The sequence below is a fragment of the Phyllostomus discolor genome, chromosome 6 (genome assembly GCF_004126475.2).
Source record: "Phyllostomus discolor isolate MPI-MPIP mPhyDis1 chromosome 6, mPhyDis1.pri.v3, whole genome shotgun sequence".
In the NCBI taxonomy this organism is placed as follows: Eukaryota; Metazoa; Chordata; class Mammalia; order Chiroptera; family Phyllostomidae; genus Phyllostomus; species Phyllostomus discolor.
Genome location: NC_040908.2, coordinates 156,909,719 through 156,929,477, shown reverse-complemented (window position 1 = coordinate 156,929,477; position 19,759 = coordinate 156,909,719). Strand labels below are relative to the sequence as shown.

At 48.6% G+C, this 19,759-nt stretch overlaps 1 protein-coding gene across 3 annotated transcripts in view; it reads right to left on the bottom strand.

The window, feature by feature from the left end:
- Positions 1–883: 883 nt before the first annotated feature.
- Positions 884–19,759, bottom strand: part of PTPRJ (protein tyrosine phosphatase receptor type J) — a 41,110-nt gene continuing 22,234 nt past the window's right edge. For all 3 annotated transcript variants that reach the window (XM_028516275.2, XM_036029411.1, XM_036029410.1), the window contains 11 exons: positions 18,569–18,656; positions 16,418–16,459; positions 15,869–15,877; positions 15,683–15,770; positions 14,962–15,052; positions 12,767–12,840; positions 12,517–12,651; positions 9,913–10,032; positions 8,029–8,189; positions 6,405–6,540; positions 884–4,433 (listed from right to left, as the gene is read on the bottom strand). In XM_028516275.2, coding sequence (XP_028372076.1) covers positions 4,275–4,433; positions 6,405–6,540; positions 8,029–8,189; positions 9,913–10,032; positions 12,517–12,651; positions 12,767–12,840; positions 14,962–15,052; positions 15,683–15,770; positions 15,869–15,877; positions 16,418–16,459; positions 18,569–18,656 — 1,103 coding nt within the window. In that variant the 3' untranslated portion in view covers positions 884–4,274. The remainder of the gene's footprint in view (positions 4,434–6,404; positions 6,541–8,028; positions 8,190–9,912; positions 10,033–12,516; positions 12,652–12,766; positions 12,841–14,961; positions 15,053–15,682; positions 15,771–15,868; positions 15,878–16,417; positions 16,460–18,568; positions 18,657–19,759) is intronic.

Genomic DNA, 19,759 nt, shown 5'->3' with positions numbered 1-19,759 from the left:
AAATCATCCTAGTCTGCTTAGTGTTTGCACCAAGCATACCAGAAAGACATGAACTAACATGCCCCAGTATCCCAGCATCTCTGGGATTCCCCAAATCCATCAACAAAAAATCCTCTGCAAACCCTGGACACTGGCCTGAGGCACAAACGCTGCCACCAAGCGGGCGTCTGTCCCTCTGAGAGCACACACGGCCGCCTCTCCAGCACACACTCCCATCTGCTACGTCTCCAGGACACTCAGTCGCCACGGATGGGTGTTTTGCGCTGAACTATGTCTCCACCAAAATTTGTATGTTAAAGCTCCAGGTACCTGTACCTCCGAATGTGACTGTATTTGGAGACGGGGACTTTTCAAGAGGTAATGGCACTAAGACTCGGTCACAAGGGTGGGCTCCAATCCAAGAGGACTGATGTCCATACAAGAAGGGGAGATGTGGACACAGACACTCAGAGGGAAGACCACATGAGGACAGGGGCGCGGGGGGGGGGGGGAGGGGGGGGCGGAAAGATGGCCGTCTGCAAGGCCAAGCAGAGAGGCCGCAAAAGAAACACACCCCGCCGGCACATCGCACCCCCAGGACTGTGAGAAAATAACTGTCTTGTTGAAGCCCTACAGCCCACCTGTGGAACCTCGTTACACCCAAGCAAGCCAACACAGTGAGGGAAATATAAAAGGGGAATGTGTGTGTGTGTGTGTTTAAAGGGTGTCCCGGTGGAGCACAGGCCTGCAAACCGAGTGAGTGGTGAAATGGTGTGGACACTGAGTGAGGAGGAGGGGAAAAAAAAGAAACAAACAAAGGTATAATGTATCGACATTTTTTATATTTGGTATTTGTAAGTCTTTTTAAAAAAATTTTTTTTCCAGTCCATTTTTTCCTTACAAAACAAAGAAAAGCAACCAACAGCAATATTCTGTACAAGTGTAACAAACATTAGAAATATGCATCATTCCAAAATAGTTACAAGAAAATTACAGTTTTAGAGTCTACATCAACACATCCTACCATCTGTGCCCCACGGGGGTGGGGAGGCGGGGAGGGGGCGGGGCGGAGTGGAGGGCTACAGTATGTAGAGCACTCAACCGCTCTGGAGAGTGAAAGCTCAGAGCTCAGGACCGTTGAGGCCAAACCACATCAGTCACCAAGTCCAGCTGAGCTCAGTAAGCACAATCCAGCATTCTGGAAGAAACCAGGCTTTTCCATCCCAGATGAAGAGCAGACGTGAGTCAGCGGCGCAGCCGGCCCCCACCCCCCCAGGAGCCCCTGACGTGGTGAAGCCCAAATCCAGTGGAGTCCACGCTTCCAAAGTCTAGCTGGAGGTCACTACATGGCCACAGAGAGCAGACCCCAAATGTCATTTCCTCCTGGCGCCAGTCGTCACTACATTTAACTTTGGAGGCGAAACATCTTTGCTCTGAGAAGAGACCCCGTGACCCAAATCCCCAAGCCACTGCCCACCCATCTTTGGCTCTTTGACCGCCGGCGGGTCCCACCCTGGCTGCTCTCCCGTGGGCAACCCCAATGCTACAGTGGGGCATTCCACCAGCTCCACGATGCCACTCAACGCCTCGAATCTGAGTTCCTCGCTCCTGGGTTTGGGACAGGAGCTCGAAAACATCTTTCTTTCCTGTGATCACTAACCCCCACCCCCTATATCCTTTATATTTTTTACATATTAATCTTCCCTTTTCCATCACTGCTATAAATACGGTCACCACCCCCATGGGCCGCACCCCCAGCTGTCCTCGGGGCGCAGAGAGGCACCGTGACCTCTGGGTGACCTGCCGTGTGGAATCCGGACCTCCCCAGCAGAAGCCTTCCCCAGGGATCCGCAGTGACGCCAGGCGGTGGCTTGTGGGCTACTGCCCGGCTCCCAGGCCCACGCCAGGCGGAAGGGAGGAGGGCTTCTGTTTTTTGACTTTTCATGCAACATGGTTATAATTACTGTTGTTTTCATTAGTTTCAAAGGAATTTTGAGAGCCCAGCCCTTCCCCCACCCGAGTCTCCATGGCAGTGGTGTGGGCAGAGCAGGGCAGGGCGGGCATCTCCACGGGATTTCACACCAGTCGCAACGGTTTCCTGACAAACTGCAGTGGGGCGGGGTGTGGCCCCAGAACGGCCGCGTGCACAGGGACCTCTGGGTGGCGCTGTGGAGCGCACCGAGATCTGCACGCACAGGATGGGGGGCCAGGCCAGTGTGAGGGTTTGGAAGCAATCTGCCCAGACCCCGCTGCCCTCAACACCGCGGACGGGAGGGCGTGGCTTCCCTGAAACCTGCAGAGCCAAAGGCCCCTCTGACATTGAGCCCAGAGGGCCCGACCTGGCTGGCCCACCCATTCCTTCAAGGGTCGGATACTGAATGAACTGCTCCCTACAAATGATAGCAAAGGATTCAGCAAAAAGTGCAATTTCCATTTGGGACGTAAGCGTCTCCCAAAACCTGACACCACCGCCGCCTCTCCTTATAATTTTTTCGGTACCTCCACGGGGAAGAGGGGACAAAAGACTCCCGGCACTGACGCCTGAACTGAATCGAGGGACGTCAGTACGTTGTGGTTCATCCTTCGTGACCCCAAAATACCCAGTCACATGTCCAGTCTGTCATCAAAGTGCCGGTGAGCTGAGGAGCGAGGCGGGGTCAGGAGACGGGCTGCCCCCGGGCACGCGGCCCGGGGCGCTCGGAGAAGACCGGGCCCGTCTTCAACAGGACACGTGTGTCCCAAGTTTACAGCAGGTTCATGGCTGTGGCACACGGCCACGGGCTTTCGGGGACCCGGACATTCCTTCATACGACCTTGTATACTTCATTGCCTATTGAAGGACACACTCAACACTTCTGCACAATATAACCTGAGCCACAATATAAAATAAAAAGAAACAATCCTTTCATGTTAATGCCTTGAGAAGTTTACAGATTATGTACCAATAAAATAAATCAACAAATTCTGAAATTCTTGGTGGATACACATCTGAAGCAAAAAAAAAGTTAATCTACACTTTTTAAAAAATCAAAGTAATTACAGCAGCAGTATAGTGAAAGAGGTTTTAAAAATAATAATTACATCTTTGATACAAATTCCAACTTTGTACACCTCAATTCAAAGGAATGACTGTTTTGAAGAGTTTAGTATACATATATATACAGTAGATACCGATATTTTTCACTGCAGATAGACTAAAGCCAGTGGACTTGGAAGGAGGAGGAATTAATTTGACACTGTTTTCACACTGAAGTGTTCACAGATTGCCACACTTTTAAACACACACATGTACACAGACACACATAAAATGCCAACCTGAGTAAAACGTTACTAAAAACCTAGAGCATCATGAATCACTAAATCACATATTGCACCTTTAAATAATCCTTCTTACCAAATACAGAAATGAGGAAAAGGAAGAAACAGGGACCAGAATAGGAGAGTCCAGCGCCATGGGGTTCTTTTGCTTCCCCCAATCTCAAAATTCTCAAGGTGATACTCGGTTTCCACTCTCAGCCAACGAGCTGAAAATGTGCCCGACAGGCGTGTCTTTGGGAAAAACTGGGAGGGAAAAGGGAGGAGAGAACAGAACACAAAAGGGTGGGTGGGGGGGCGCCTTCTCTAATCAAATAAGAGCAGGAATGTTACTGAGAAGGCGGAACTTCTGATCCTAAACTACTGTTTAAATATTCCACGTATTCCAATTACGAGATTCAATACAAAAATAGAGAAATCTACTGAGTGTTGCCTGTGGAAGCATAGTTCAGAAAAGGCACGTGTTCAAATAGAAAACCCCGGCGGGGGAGGAGCCACGGAGGCCTCCCGACAGGGCCGTCCTCCACAGTTAGGCAGGTTCCATCAGCGAGATTCCAAGACACAGTAGGTAAAAATAGACCTCTGATACTTAAAATATATTCAACCCAATACAGTCCTGGCTTTAGCGTGTGGATCATATAAAATAGTCTTTAAAAAAAAATCTGTTTTGGAAAAAAAAAAGTCATAGCTCACTTGTCCTAATTTTCCGTAATTCTCAAGGAAAAAAGAAGTGAACTCATCCCATTGGTGACCAGGAATGTAACTGATGGGCGCACCCCCACCCGCCACCCCCCCCCCCCACAGCCCCAGCTTCTCACTTATCAGGTGTCACGTGTGCAGCTTCACACCCTCGATTAGTTCCAACAAAACAGAACAAAGAATGAAGATACCAGACATATAAAAACAAGTCCACAAGGGGGCGCTTCCCTGTGCCCGGGGTGTGATGGTCTAGTCAACTCCAGAAAGGGCTGCCCCTGGGACTAGGCGATGTGACCGTTGATCTGTCCCAGCGTGGCCACTGGCGCGAGGTTTTCATAGATTGTCATTGCGGTCGTGTTCTGGTAGATGAGGTCTACCTTCGAGTCCCTCTGGGATCTGACAATGTCCAGGACACACTGATTGAGGAAAACATACTGGTCCTGTCGGAAAAGGGAAAAGAAGGAAGCACATGAGCACCGCTCCCGGAGATGAGCGCCCAACGTTAGTTGCCAACAGATTCCCGCGTGCCCACCCCACACCTGCCCCACGGCAAACACTTCAAGGTAACACGTGCCAAGGGGTGATCGCACTCTGGTGAAATCTGAACACACAGGGAGCAAGAATCTCATCGTCAGTGATTGTCAGCCGGAGGGGCAGACTCCCCGGAACTCCTGTCCAAGACCCAGTAGGTAAAAATAGACCTCTGGTGCTTAAACGATATTCAACCCAACGCGGTCCTGGCTTTAGCAGGTGGATCTTGTAAAAACACCCCTTTAAAAAAAAATCTGTTTTGGAAAAGAAAAAAGTCACAGCACATTTTTCCCGGTTCTCCATAATTCTCAAGGGAAAAAGAAGTGGACTCGTCCCACTGGTGACCAGGAATGTAACTGATGGGCTCCCCCCCACCCACAGCCCACGACAGCCCCAGCTTCTCATTTATTATGTGTCACGTGCTCGGCTGCACACCCAGGGAGAGATACCAGACTCTCGGGGAAGGGCAGAGAAAGGAGGTGGGGGTGACGATGCAGAGCAGTGAGCATGTGCAGAATGAGAGGCAAATTGTGAATCTCAACGGAGGAGGCGGGTTAAGGGGGATGGTCAGGGCAGAGCTGGGCGGGGACCGCCTGCAGGCAAACACATCAGAACCTGCAGGCATCCGTGACGAAGAGGAAGAAGAGTATATGCCGCACAGAAGAATACCCATGCGCTATAAAAGAAAAATGATCAAGGGGCAGCATTACATATAAAATAGGATCGGAAACTTGCTCCGTGTCTGAGTGTGTGTACGTGTGTTCTTCTACAGCTGCACACAAAACACCCTGTGAAAATGCACACAAACTGCCAACACCGGCCGCTTCTGGGGAGTGTGGTGGGGGAAGAAAAAGTAACAGGCAAAAACATATCGTATATAATCCTGTACTGTCAGATTTTTTAATATCAACGGTTAATATTATTTTCAAAACGTTTTATGAAAAAGGGACGTGAAAAGAATTTGTAGGCAGGTGTAAGATTTTTGTGTTTCCCAAAGGAGGAAAAAAGATTGAGAACCACTGCTCTGCATAATTAGGCAGAAAAAAGACAATGTCTGTTCTGACCAACGGCTGGAGGGGGATTCCCCGCCTTGCACACAACCATGTCGCTCGCCCCCAGGCCCGCGGTGTCCCCAGGCCTCCAGAACATTCCCTGCTGGCTCAACAACAGAGCCTCGCATTCACAGACTTCTCAGTGGCCACACAGCGACCGCCTGAGGCAGAATTAATATTCTGCTCTCACCCTGGTGGGGGCCCACTCGACCCGACAGCTCTGAGAAAGGCCATTTCCCAGTGCACTGGTTGAGAACATGCCTCGAAGACAACGTTTGTCGGGAACATTCCAGGCAAAGCCAAACCCAACATCTTACACAAGCGACACTGTGGATATTAAGCATCCATCGCCTCCCGAGGCTGCGTGACTGATGCCCTTTAACGGTCGCACGGCCGGGTGAGGCTACCCTGCCGTCAAGGCTTACGTGGCACTACGCAGTTTCATGCTGTTGGCACTTGATAAGCCTGCTCACGAGCTTCGTTTTAGGGGGGTCAGGGCGTCTTAGAAACAAAGGGTGCAAATGCCAGTTTTATGAGAGTGACATCTGCAAGCCAATGCTCAGAGACTGGCTGAGGTTGTTGGGTGAGCCACGGGCGGCAGAGGAAGGACCCTGGTACGTCTAGGGGTGTGGTGCCATCGCCACCACCCTGTGCCACAGGTAGTTCAAGCCCATGTCGGTTTCGGATCTTAAAGAAATCAGTGTTACCTCATGGCCAAGAGCTAGAAAGACTCGGAAGGGTGAAAGAGTTTAACACACGTAGGTGTCGTGATACAACCTTTCCAAAGCAAACAGGAAGGGGGGATGGCGAGACGGATGCAGGCCTCACCTCGGTCTGCACCATCAAAGGCCTGTGCATGCGAAGGTCATACACGATCCCGTACACATCCACGGCGTTCTCGTTCTCCATCTGGTAGATGAGCCGGTCGATGGCGATGAACGTGCCCGTCCGCCCAACCCCCGCACTGGAAGGGAAGAGAAATGAGCGCGTCACTGGGGGTCACCACCCCCAGCACGGCTCCCACATTCCCTGCGCGTGTGTCTTGCTCTCCGCCATCATCAGGTTCTGAGGGCACAGCCCAGGGCCACTCGGCACTTGCTCAGGTGAAGCCTCAGCAAGTCGCACTGCACCAGCCTGGGACTGGGGCCCGAAGTCCTACAGTTCCTTTGAGTCAAATGCCACAAATGAAACACTTTGCTAGAGAGTCTTAAACCTCAGTGCTGTGCAAGTTACCGCCATAAAGTAGGATGGCAAGTTTCATCAATTTAGTCCCCACAGGGCGGCAAAGCCTCCCCTTTCTGCTGTCTCAAAATTAATTCCTCCAGCTTTAAAGCTAATGTCATTGTTCGAGAGAAGGGGCTGGCAAACTTCTGTAAAGGGCCATACAGTAAACACCTTCAGCTGGCAACCGAATGGCCCCTTTCTGCCACCGCAGCATAAGAGTAACTGCAGACACTGTGTAAACAAATGAGAATGGCTACATTTCGATGAAACTCGACACAAACAGGCAGCAAAGAAAGATGCTGGCCACAGTTTTCTGGGTGTATACTTACCCCCAAATTCATCAACTTGTATATAGTATGTGCGGCATTTGCGTGTCATAAAACATTTTTAAATGAACAAATAAAACAAATGAGAATTATGTGCCTTGGCTAGTGTGACTCAGTGGACTGAGTGCCAGCCTGTGAACAAAAGGGTCACCGGTTCAATCCCCAGTCAGGGCACATGCCTGGGTTGTAGGCCAGGTCCCCAGTAGGGGGTGTGTGAGAGGCAACCACACATTGATGTTTCTCTCCCTTTCTTTCTCCCTTCTTTCTCCTCTCTCTAAAACATAAAAAATAAAAAAATTTAAAGGATTATGTGTTTCAACATTGTCAAATAACAAACATGCCGAATGAACAAAGCAGGTTGCAGAACGATGTGTATATGATAAAATCTGGTGCAAGTGTAAAGCTAGATGAAACTATAGAGGCACATACATATGTAACAAAATTATAAAAACACACAAGGGAAGGATGGAGATACACCTTAGAGCCATGTTCTCCTGTGTAAGGAGAAGGCAATAGGAGGCCAGTAAGTGGAGACTTTACGTCTATAATGTATTAGTAACAAAAAAACAATAAAAACCCATGCATGGCCTCATGTTATGCTTTATTAAATTGTTATTATTCTCTACATTTTTGTAAGGTTAACATATTTTACAATAAATATTATAAATATGAAAGACATCATGGCTTAAAAAAATACATAAGCAACCTACCAGCTCCGGCCCACGAGCCACGGTCTGCCAGTCCCTGCCCCAGGGTTTCGGGAATAAATCGTGGTCCCTCATCCAAGCCCTTCCTGGATCTGTCAATGCCTACTGCATTCAGTCTCACACCCCGCCTTTCCAGAGCAGCCGTACTTACAACTGCCTTTGAAATCTGTCGCACGGGGAGCGCCATCTGCCTACCTGCAATGCACCAGCACTGGCGATTCGGGAGGACTCTGCTTCATGTAGTCGCGAACCAGATATCGGAAGTTGATGAGCAGGTCGGTGGTGTCGGGCACCCCGTGGTCAGGCCAGGAGGTGAAGTGGAACTGTCGCAGAGGGTGACTGTCACTCGTCAAGTTCTAAAGGCCAAGAAAAGGGGTTAGAGCCGGAGAGAAAGACGGCCTAGCAGCACCAGAAAGGCTAGTGAAATCAAGCAGTGCCTGAATGCTGAACTGCACCAGGTAGCTGAAAGGCAGGGAAACAGGGGTGGTTACGACTAGAAATTGGAATTTTACACTCGTGCGGCAGCTCATAAAGTGCCTGCACAAACGGGGACATGTTCATCAAATCGCCTCTAAGGACAAGAGAGCAAAGGTTCCAGGAAGGAAAGTGACATCCCCGACACTCAGCCCAGATGCAGAGAGTCCCTCACCCTCTGACCTTGAGTGCAGGCCCCTTCCGTTTCCCAGCACCGTGTTCTACCAATGGCATGCTCGCGCTCTCACACCTACGACTCCTTAGCGCTTCGCCAACCCCAGCCCTGAGCCCACCTGGGAATGTCACTGAGCTACAATAACTGTATACAAATACAACTAGCATATTCGGTGCCTTCGGGGCAAGAACTGCCTCATAATGCATGTGTCTCCCAGAGCACCTAAAACCATGAGGGGCACATGGCAAGCATCAATATTTAGAATTGTGGGCATTTGAGAAAAGGCCCTTGCCCAAAAACATCCATTTCAATGTCAGGCAGACAACAGAAAGTGAACCTTGTTCTAACAGAGCAATACAGTGATTACCTTGATTATCAGAGATCCACCCAGCCTGGGCCCTTCCTGCCCCCGACTCAATGGTCCTCATTATGCCTACGGCCAGGCCATGCCCTCGCTCACCTACACTGGATGGCAGGCATTCCCATCTGAGCCTCCTGCCAGCCTCTTCTGTGATGAACTCTTCATGACATGCATGAAACGTTGTCTCCCAGCATGTTCACTTACTTATACTCACGGTAATGATCCAGCCTACACAGCTCCCATTACTGACAGCTGAATCATGGTACAGTGACTACAAAGCCTACAGCTTAGTTATCCGTTCTCCAGAAGCTAGACATGTGCATGGTTTACAAATCACATGCCTCACCACTATAAATAAGGCTGAGATTCATTTTTATGAATAATAAGCCTTCTCCTACACTTCAGCTTGTTTCTGTGAGACAGATTCTCAAACTTGGAGTGACCAGATCAAAGGAGAATGGATATTTTTATGCCTTTGATATAAATTGCCAAGAGTGATGCCAATTTATGCCCATCGGGAGATATCAGTGTTACTTCCTGACACTGCTTTTTTTTAAACACCCTTAAGAAAAGAAAAAGACATATAAGTTGACTTCCTAAAACGCCTACACAATTTATTGGATTTGTTTTCATAGTTTTGGGCAGTAAGAGAAGCCAGGTGCCCTGGAATCCTATGAATGAAACTGTTACCATAAACCGCTCCCACAGGAAATGGCGTTGCTGACGCCATGTTTCCCACCAGCTAATCTGAAAGGACCGTGCTTTGTACCAAAAGCTGTACGCGCGAGTCACCTGGACATGCAAGGAAAAGAGCGATGGGCACTGAGCCAGCTCTTAAGGCCCACTTTAGTCAAGAGTACCATGAAATGCTCCTTAAGAAAGTAAACCTAAAATCTATCTGAGTGTTTGTACAGACATGAATTGTTTTATTCTGTAAAGAAGAAAGCAAAAATATTTTTCAGATGCATAAAAAAATATATTGGGGAAGACTAACCTAACAAAGCATCGCCCCTCAAATGCACACAGGGTAATGTTACAGGAGACCTGAACACCTGGACTCCCTACTTACGTTTTTCACCGTGAAGTCCCTGATGGTCCATTCCGGAAGAACGATTTCTGACGTCATCGCCACAGTGATGCTCCCGTAGTCCTTGGCCTGCTTGGAGGGCCAGTACTCCTCACACTTTGTCTAGAATGAACATGCATTTTACTACAAAGACACAGGTCACGCCATCTGCTACCACCAAAGCCTTCCGAGGGAGACCAGAGATTGGCCACTGGCCTGAGGCACTGGTTAAGTCCTTCAGATGGGTTCTGCTTGACCCTTAAAATTGTGGCTTTTTCATTTACAACTGTTGCCAACTCTTTTAAAATTGGAGGGTTTTTCATAAAAATCCAGATTCCTGGCTTCTCTTGAAAAAAGCAGACAATTTGGCCAACGCTGAGCCCCCATTTCTGCGTGAAAACTGATCTCCAGCTGGGCAGCAGCTGCAGCTTCCCAGGGGACACAGTCCCAGCAGCTCCCAGTGGCCCCTAAAGCAACCCCCCTCCGTCTGTGAACTCGATGTCTCTGATCGGCCCACAACCACGTGCAGCTGGAAGAAATGAGACCTTTCCCCGCTACCGTCAGAGACACGCTAACTGCAATGCAAACATTGACACCAATGAAGAGCACCAAATGAAATCATTTCAGGATCTTGGATCCCATAAGGTGGGTAAGCAAATGTGAACAGAAATAAAAATCGAGAAATGACTACTCTCTGAGAATATCTGCAACCACATTCAGCAAACAACTTAAAAGACACACACACACACACACACACACACACACACTCCACCTTCCAAAGCGTGCTCTACAGCAAGCTGGTGGTTTCCAAACATGGCTGGTTATTTGATTGACCTGGGAGGTCTGTTTCACTTTAAAATCAGGTGCCTGGGTCCCACCTCCAGAGAGTCTGACCCCGGCAGGGGATCTGCACTTTTTCAAAGATCCCAGTTTCTGGTCTACTGCCCCGTGGAAGAACACCGGATTTGAACACATACTGACATGGAGTTGATTTCCAGCTCAGCCTCTTAACCAGCTGGATTTTTGGTGCTACCCGGTGGGCAAGGTCTTAAACTCTCTGAGCCTCTGTGTCTCCATCTATAAAATAAGGATACTACCTCACAGGGTTGTTTGGGAAACAAAGAACATACATGGAGTTATCTCATGCAGAAAATACGCTGGCTCCCTTCCCGTTTCGCTCAGAATAAGCATCACCCGCTTCAACTCTGACTTAAGATGAGCAAGGGATCATCTAAATTCATCTTCACGATCTTCGTTAATTTCACTACCTCATTTTCGTTTCTCTAACAGATATTTATAATAATGTTCCACGTGTGAGCCTCTGGGCTAAACAGCACCGTGAAGTGTGCTTGCATTCGTAAATAATGTCCCTCCATTTGCATTAATGGCCTGTTCTCATGACACAAGAAGGGGGTGCAGAGCCCCACCTTCTGTTTCACAAGAAATGCAAAGATGGAAACCATCTCTTACTGTTCTTTGTTACCTGTCACTCCTCCATGCCTGGCCCCTAACCCAGGACCTCACACGTACTTGGGGCTGGAAAAACATCTGCTATATGAAAGGGAAGTAAAGAACATTACAAGCAATGATGCCTGACGGGTTCTCGCTAGCGTGCACCTGCAGCAGCAGGAGCAGCTGCTCCTGGGACTGACTCGATGCAGTTCTTGGGTCCCCCACGGGGCTTCTGAGTGAGAGATTCGGAAGGTGTTTCTGATGCATGTTAAAGTTTGAAAACCACTGGCTTAGGGACTCAAGTCCTATCCTATTCCTCAAATAACAGACCCACGTGAAAAAATTCAGAGCAACATTAGGTCCTATTGCTCAGGAATAGAGTTTCTGAATCTAGCATGTTTTCCAGTCCTCCTCAGATGGCCATGGAGACATGGGGTTTTATTACTAGAAGAAATCGTATCTTGAATAGAAGCAGCCAGGGCACTGCAGGCCACCACAAAGGAGCGAGGACTCCTGAGACTTATCTGGGGAGAAGACCGAGATGGTGCAGGAAGAAAAGTTTCCAGGGCTAAAAACCAAGTTTGAACTGGAAACCAAGTTGGTCAAGTTGGTCAAGCCAAGTTGGTCAAGCCAAGCCAAGTTGGTCATGCCAAGTTGGTCAAGCAGCACATCTCACAGATGAAGAAGTGGGTTGCTTAGAGACACAGTGAGCTTGCAGCCAATCACAGAGCCGGAGAAGGGAGGAGCTGTGCCCTTCAAGGTCGCATCTTGCTCCAGGCCCGGGAGGTTCCCAATGCACTAACCCAATTCCTTGTATTAACCAACTCCAGCAGAAGCGACTCAATGAATAGAGAATATTCCTTTTCCACAAATGAAGGTAGTAATAACATAGATTTTTTTAAAGAATTTTTTTACTCTGTAGTTATTTTATTTTATTTTAAATAAGATTTTCTTTTAAGTTTTTCACTTGGAGAATAAAAAGACAGAAAACAAGTTTCTAAGAATAGAGGTGCTCATGTCTGGAGAAGTGGGGTTTTTTTAAGGCGAGTGGGAAAAAACTAAAAGGACAAATGGTTTTTAAGACACCCTTCCACCACACTAAAAAACGAACGAATGAATTTAACTTAGTCACATGTACTTTTGAAAGGCGCTTACCCTCCCCTGTTCGACACACTTGGTCAGCATGACAACGGCGTACACATTCTTCTCCCAGACCATCCGCCAGAAATCTTTCAAAGTGTTGGGTAAAGGCCCTTGTGTGGCAATGAACTCTTTCTTGGAGTGGTAGCCCTAAAAATGGAAAGCAGCACACGCTCGACGTCAAAGAAACAGAAAGAGGAGCTCTGGAGGCCCCCCCACCACCACCCCCAACGAGCTGGGGCTGGCGGGCCAGCTCCCCACTTACAGGCATGTAGTTGGCGTTGATGTAGTCGTCCGCGGAGTGGGTGTGGACGGAAAGTCGGACGCGAGAGATGTCATCTGTGACAGGAAGAGAGGAAGGTCCTCATGAGAAGCGAGTGTTTGAGGGGGGTTACTTACAAGACAGAAAAAAGAAGTGCAAGATGGCAACACAGGGGCTCTGTCACCCCTTGAAGGTACACAGGTTGGCAGTGCGCATGTGTGGCCACACGTGATCCTCACCGGCGCCCTGTGTCACGTGGCACAGAAGAGGCACGTGGTGTCAGTGGCAGAACCAAGGATGGAATCCGGGCAGCCTGCCACGGGCCAGGGAATGCCCTGAGCAATGGTACTTTTTCCTCAGAACCATCCTACAAGCGGTTGTGCCCATTTTACAGATAAGGAGACAGAGTCAGAGAGATTAAGTGACTCCTCCAGGCACGTCTATCTTGTGAACAGCAGTTGGAGTTCAAAGCTAGTGCCTTTCCCACTGGGATTAAATAAAGTCGCCCCACTGGGTATTCAGTCATATTCAGGCTAACCTTCCCACCCTTTTCACACTTTCTCTAGTCTCCTAAAAAAAAACTGTCATAAAAAGACAGTACCAAATCCAAGAATAAACTGAATGTATAAGACTACTATAGGTGGGAGGGGAGGATCTAAAATACAAAATTCTCCTGTTTTCTAAGTAGGGCCATCTCAAAAACACAAATTTGCCCACTCAAGAAATAAAATAATAGCCATAGATTCAAATGTCAGACCAAGTTATCAGCAACACCACCGATGTTTCCCTGTCTTTGCCTGTCCACTCTCTCACCCTCCCCTGGACAAACTAGCAATGCCAAACTCAGTTACGAAAGTGAGCTCCAGCCTAAAAGCTTCCAATAAAAACAAGACCCAAACTCTGGACCTGAGAATCTCCATGGACAGCTGCAAGAGCAGGCCAATAGTCCCTGGTTAGCCCTGCTAGGGCAGAGCTGGGGCAGGTGCTACCCACCTGCTTCTAAAAGCATTTCTCTCAGAACATGGACCCAAGTCCACAGTCAACACGGGGGAGATGAAAAAAAAGAATCCAGGAGCTGGGAAACCCTGAATCTAAACAGAAGTTAACACTTCAGGCCAGGAAAGACACACCAGCTTCACGTGAAAGAGGCAGCGTCTCCACGTGTCCTGCCGTGAACGTCATCGGCGGAGCCTGTCAGTTTCAGCGACATCAGAGCACAGCTGCCATCCACGGACACGCCTATCTGTGCCCAAACTCCCACCCAAAAGAGAAACCACAAAGAACCTTCTAGTGGAAGGGGTTTACATGTTGTCTAAATGAAGGAGATAATAACAGTTATCATTTTAAACTCAATTTGCTGCTACCCCTGCCAGTGTGGCTACAGACATCGTTAACTCTCAAAAACAGGAGTGAATCCAAATGTAGCTCACACTCAGCTGTGAAATGTACTCAGCCCACCAGAGAGAGACGCATCTGGACAAGCAGAAGGTGTCTGTCCCTCCCTGCCTGTCCCTCCCTGCCCCTCACTCCCTGCCTGTCACTCCCTGCCCGTCCTGCTCCTTCCAGAACTACATTAATGGAAATAAAGGAGCTGAGAGACAGAGGGGTTGACAGCACAGGCTCTGGAGGGGGCAGGGCTGGGGGCTGGGTGAAAAAGGTGAAGGGATTGGTGGTTACAGGACAGTCACAGGGTGTACAGTACAGCACAGGAAATACAGTCAATAACATTGTAGTGACTGTGTGTGGTGCCAGGTGGGTACCGGAAATATCAGGGGGACCACTTCGTAACGTATACGATTGTCTAACCACTATGCTGTACACCTGAAACTAATACAAAATAGTTGAGGGTCAACTGTAATTAGAAAACATTTTTAAAATTTAAAAAAATAATAATTAAAAAGCACAGGCTTGGACCTTGTCCCTGAATGAAAGCGACAAGAGCCTGGTCCTGCCATGACTGTCTGTGTGACTTTGGACAAATCACTTGGCCACTCTGTGCCTCATACTCCTCACCTGCAAAGTGAATATTCTACCACCCGTTCCCTGAGGTTGCCACGAGGACAGAATCCAATAGCATATGCCTAAATACAGTGCTCATCACCCAGCAGGGGACGAATGCGTGGCTGTGGAAGTGGCTGTTTGGTATCTTGATTCCCCTCCGCCACTCGAGGGAAGACTGTGTGCGAAAATCAACTCACAAGGCAGAACATTATTATAGCGATTTTTCCCTCTGTTCTCAGCCAGTTCCGCTGCATATTTCGGTTGATTAATTCCAACAAGCTTCAGATCCTGGAAATAAAACAAATGAGTTGTTCATTTAGCTAGCGCTCAAATATTATTTATACTGAGCACAGAGTATGGCAGAATTAAGTGGGGATGCAGCATGACAGTAGCTAACCCTGTCGTGTTAAATATCACGTATTTCCTGTGCTGCATGCAGTGCGCAAGCACGTGGAGGGTGGTGGGCGTGGCCATTCGGGGGCGGGGGTCCAGCTGGTCTGGAGGTGGGCATCTAGGGGACGGAAACACAGAAGGTCTTTTCCGGAGACTTCACCGAACCCTCCAGAATCCACCTCCACCACACAGCCTCAGCCCCACCCCCCACCTCCCCATCTGGTGTCTTTCCGGCTCACAGAGTGCCCTAATTACTTTAGTTAACAGCCCAACAGCTTGAGTGCCCGGGTTCTGTATCTCTGCATAATCTTGGGGGATCGGCACCGTGAGAATCTAAGGTCCATCTAGGTCTAGGCGCTCACAGCCAACCCGGCCACAGAGGGACCCCGAGGGACACAGGAGAGCTCCTCTGCCCTCCAGGAGGGTCGCCTCGCACCCAGAGCTCCACCATGAAACAAAAACGGGCCGTCTTACAACGTTCAGAAAAACCAACACAATGAAAGCACGACGTTTACAACCACGTACTTCATACTCTTCTGCAAACCCGCAGTTGGAGTCAGCCTGCTGTTTCTTAAAGTAGGCCTCAAAATTCTCCACTCGGATTAACTTGGACCTAAGAAAACAAAACAGTGTATTAGGATTTCTACTTTCAATACGGTTGAAATAGAAAAATACAAGTTATTTTTTCTTTAGAGCAAAGAGCTTACTCACTTTTTAGGTCTTCATCATAGGAAGGGAGAGAAAAAAAATACACAATTAGAAAAAATGACTCAGCCATGCCTCTAGAGATACACATCTTCCCCAAACAGGAAAATATACAGTGTAATATTTTGTAGGGAGGGAAGTTGGGGAAGGGGTCAGTATAATATTATTCACAAAACTTGGCATCAGGAAATTCATCTTCTAGACCCTGTGATATAAGTGACTGGCTTTGTAACTTCAAGCAAGGTCCCTACTCCTAGGTCTGGGTAACCGACGCTTTAATCACAAAATACACACTTATCAGTAGAACTGTTGGTAGAATGGGGTCAGTATGGTCGTCCTTGCCATAGCAGCACGTGGCAGGGAGCTGGCTGCCAGACGCTGATAAACACACATTCCTTGCAGACAGCAAAGCTAGCAAGAACTCCTGGATGATCATGGCCAAATGTGTCAGCCAGGAAAAATGACAGCAAGTCCCACCAGAAATTCTCTAGATAGTTACTGAACAGATGGGGGACCGAAGCACTTAAAATAAAGCTCATAACTTTAGAGACTTACTTAATTTGAGAGAAGGGCAAGTCATTGTGCTTTGCATCTTTCCTGTTGCAAAAGAAAAGAAAAAAAAACGTTAGACAAAAACCGTTCATTCTGTGCTTTGCCCCTTTCGTGGGCCTACAGGATGCCTTCCCTTAGGACTATTTCCCACGCAGCACTCACCCTGCACGCTGGTACTAAGCTGAGTGGTCTAAGCAACAAGTGCCAATTGGAAAACTGTGAGGTTCCTCTCTTTCATACCATCCAAAAGCATGGCAGAATCTCACCCAAGCACCTTTCAGGAAGTTCCTGGTATAACTATCTATCAGCAGCATTACCTTATTGTGAAGTGAGACTCATTTATTTCATACTCTGCTTCTTAGAAAGGCTTTCTGATAAGTTAATGGAATAAACTAGAAAATATACCCAGCATAGGGAAGGTAGTGAGGCATGTGACACTGTCCCGTACCCTGGGCTAAACCCCATACTGGTGTTTAAAAAAAAAAAAACCTTCTGGAAGGCAATTTGGCATCAGTATCAAAATGGAAAACAGGTATACCCACTGACTCAGCCACTGCCCAGCTTGGCATTTATGGGAATAATCGTGCATGGGCCCAAATCTTTGGGTACAAAGATAGATAACTATGGCAAAGGGGAAAAAAAGGAAATTGGTTGTAACATCCATACAGTTGAATATTCCATATCCATGTAAAGACAAAACGAAGCTGTCCACATGTCTTAAGCGAATAAAGCAAACCAGAAAAGAATGCGTACACCATGATCCCACTTCTGGGTGTGTGTCTGTGTGTGTTTGTGTGTGAGTTCTGTAATAACATCAGTGTCGAGGGTAGTTTCGTATGGGTGCTGTGATTACAGATTATCTATTTTCTTTGCTCTCCTTTTGCTTGTTTTTTTTTTATACGCAGCAGTGTCACTTTTATTTTAACAAGATATAATAACAATGGTTTTGACCCCTCTCTTGAAAACACAAGTATCAGCATCTGGGCAGCCCGCACTGCCTATTAACCGAACAGGGCCAGGCGGTGGCGGAAGAACCGGGCGTGGCCGCATTAGAAGCCCTGGGCTGGGGTGAAAACTCCCTGGCTGGCAGCACGGAATGACAGCGATGCATCGCAGCGGACGCACAGGCTGCACACACCGCGAGGTCGGGCAAGAGGGTGTGCAAGGAAGAGCAAAGACCAGTTTCGAGTCCATGTCCACACTTCTGCACTCAGCTCCCCCTCACAGTGGGGCCGACCAGACCTGCCTCGCAGAGCCTTGTGCGTGAGAGATTTCATGGAGAGCACAAACCCAGGCACACGGTAAGCGCTCAAAAGAGACTTGTTTTTACAATTTAACTACCTCAAGTGGCAGGTGTGCAGATGAACTAGTCCTGTAATCACAGCATACGAGGCACAAACACTATGCAAAGCACTTTTTTTTTTTAATGCTCTGCAGGGTCAGGAGTTTTATCCCCATCACAGATGAGGACACTAACGCTAACCTCCCTAACGACTAGTCAAAGACAGGGTGTGGGTTCAAAGTCGGCTAACTCTGAACCGAACTCTCTTAACACCAGAAAAGGGGTTTCTTTTGGTTTGGTTTAGTTTCTTTTTATTGAATTTATTGAGGTGATATTAGGTAATGAAATTATATAGGTCTCAGGTGGACAGTTCTATAATCCATCATCTGTATATTGTATTTTCGCCAACGCAAGTCCAATCTCCTTCCATCACCATTCATCCCCCTACACCTCACTACCTCCCCTACACCGTCCACTTCCCCCCGACCCCCCTTTCCCTCTGGTAATCACCATACTGTTGCCTGCGTCTATGAGTTTGTGTGTTTATTTGTGTGTTTTTGCTTAACCCCTCCGCCTTTTTCACCCAGCCTCAGGAAACTGACTTGTGCACCAGAACGCACTGTTTGCAAGTAGTGACCGCACTGCAGGGCCTGCCCATGGCCTGACATCAGGGCTGGGGTCTGCTCAGAAACCCTCCAGCTGGGGGTGGGGGTGAAATGAGACGATTCCTGCAGCCAACACCATGCATAATGGGGACATGGGGGCTCGTGACGCTATTCCTCCCAACTGTGTAAAAGTCTGAACTTTTTCACGATAAAAAGCTCCCTTTAAAAAAGAAGGGTATTATTATTATTAATATAAGTAAGAGTCACCTTTTCTTTCTCCAGAAGATGAAGCCTCCAACAGCCACAATAGCCAGGGCACCAAAGATACATCCAAACACTGCTCCACAGATGACACCTGGGAAAAGTCCAAACGGGAGCCGAATTCGAAAGGTGTCCGCCAACCCCCAGGAGAGTCCTCGGACCACAGACAACGTGTGTGTGACATACACAGAGTTAAATACCTTAGGATCTAAAACTAGTCTAAACATCTGGGTGACTTGTCCTCAGTCCCCACTAACTGGGGGTCCTGAAACAGTCACTGCTCCTCTCCCTGTCTCAGTCCCCCCAACGGTAAATTCAGGGAACGGGGCTAGATCAGTGATTTTCAGGTTCTCACCCACGGATTTCTTACTTCAGATGAAATTGCATGTAGGGCCCATTATATAAAACAGAAAACCAGGCAGGACCCCTCGAGTTGGAGTGGGGGTGGGAGTGGGGGATGTCCAAGGGCTCGGCCCCGTTAAGGGAAGCACCTCGCACCTTCTGAGGCTACTCAGCATGTGTGAGCAGAGGTGTCTACAGCTCCGTGCTCAGGTGACACGAAACCCATTTCTGTACTGGGGAAGGGTGTGGAGACTCCCTGCACTTTGCTTCTGGGGCAGGAATTCTGTCCTGCAGCGAGCAACAACCCAGTGTGAAGACCAGGCAAACTGATGAGACCGTTGGTCGGCATGACTCTGGCCTGAGGGGTGGGGGATGTAACCTGCTTGGGTCCCTGAAGCTCCTAAAACCACCTCATTCTGTGTGACAAAGGACAGGACTGCTTGACAAGGAGTCCGACACCAGCACGTCAGGCCTGCCTCTAAGCCTCAGGGAAACCCTCAGCAAGTCACTGTCGCTCTCTGGGGGTCAACACCCGCATTTCTAAAATGGGTTGGACACGACATTTCTGTGGCCCCTTCAAGGATTCTATGCACCGAGTTGCACTGAGGGTCTGGCGCTTGGGCACCCTAATCACTGTGCCGGGAAAAAGGACTCGGTCTGCAGACTGAAGTGCAGCAGGCACTCAGAGAAGGAGGGCGGGGGCCTTCGGGGACCTCATGGCCAGGGGACATCTCAACTTCTGAGAGAAGAAGCCAAGCATGCCAACGCCCCTGGAGCCCAAGGGAGGCCGAGACACTCAGCCTTCTGTGGACACTGGCTGCGAACACCCACCGCATCGCTCACAGCACTGGGGTT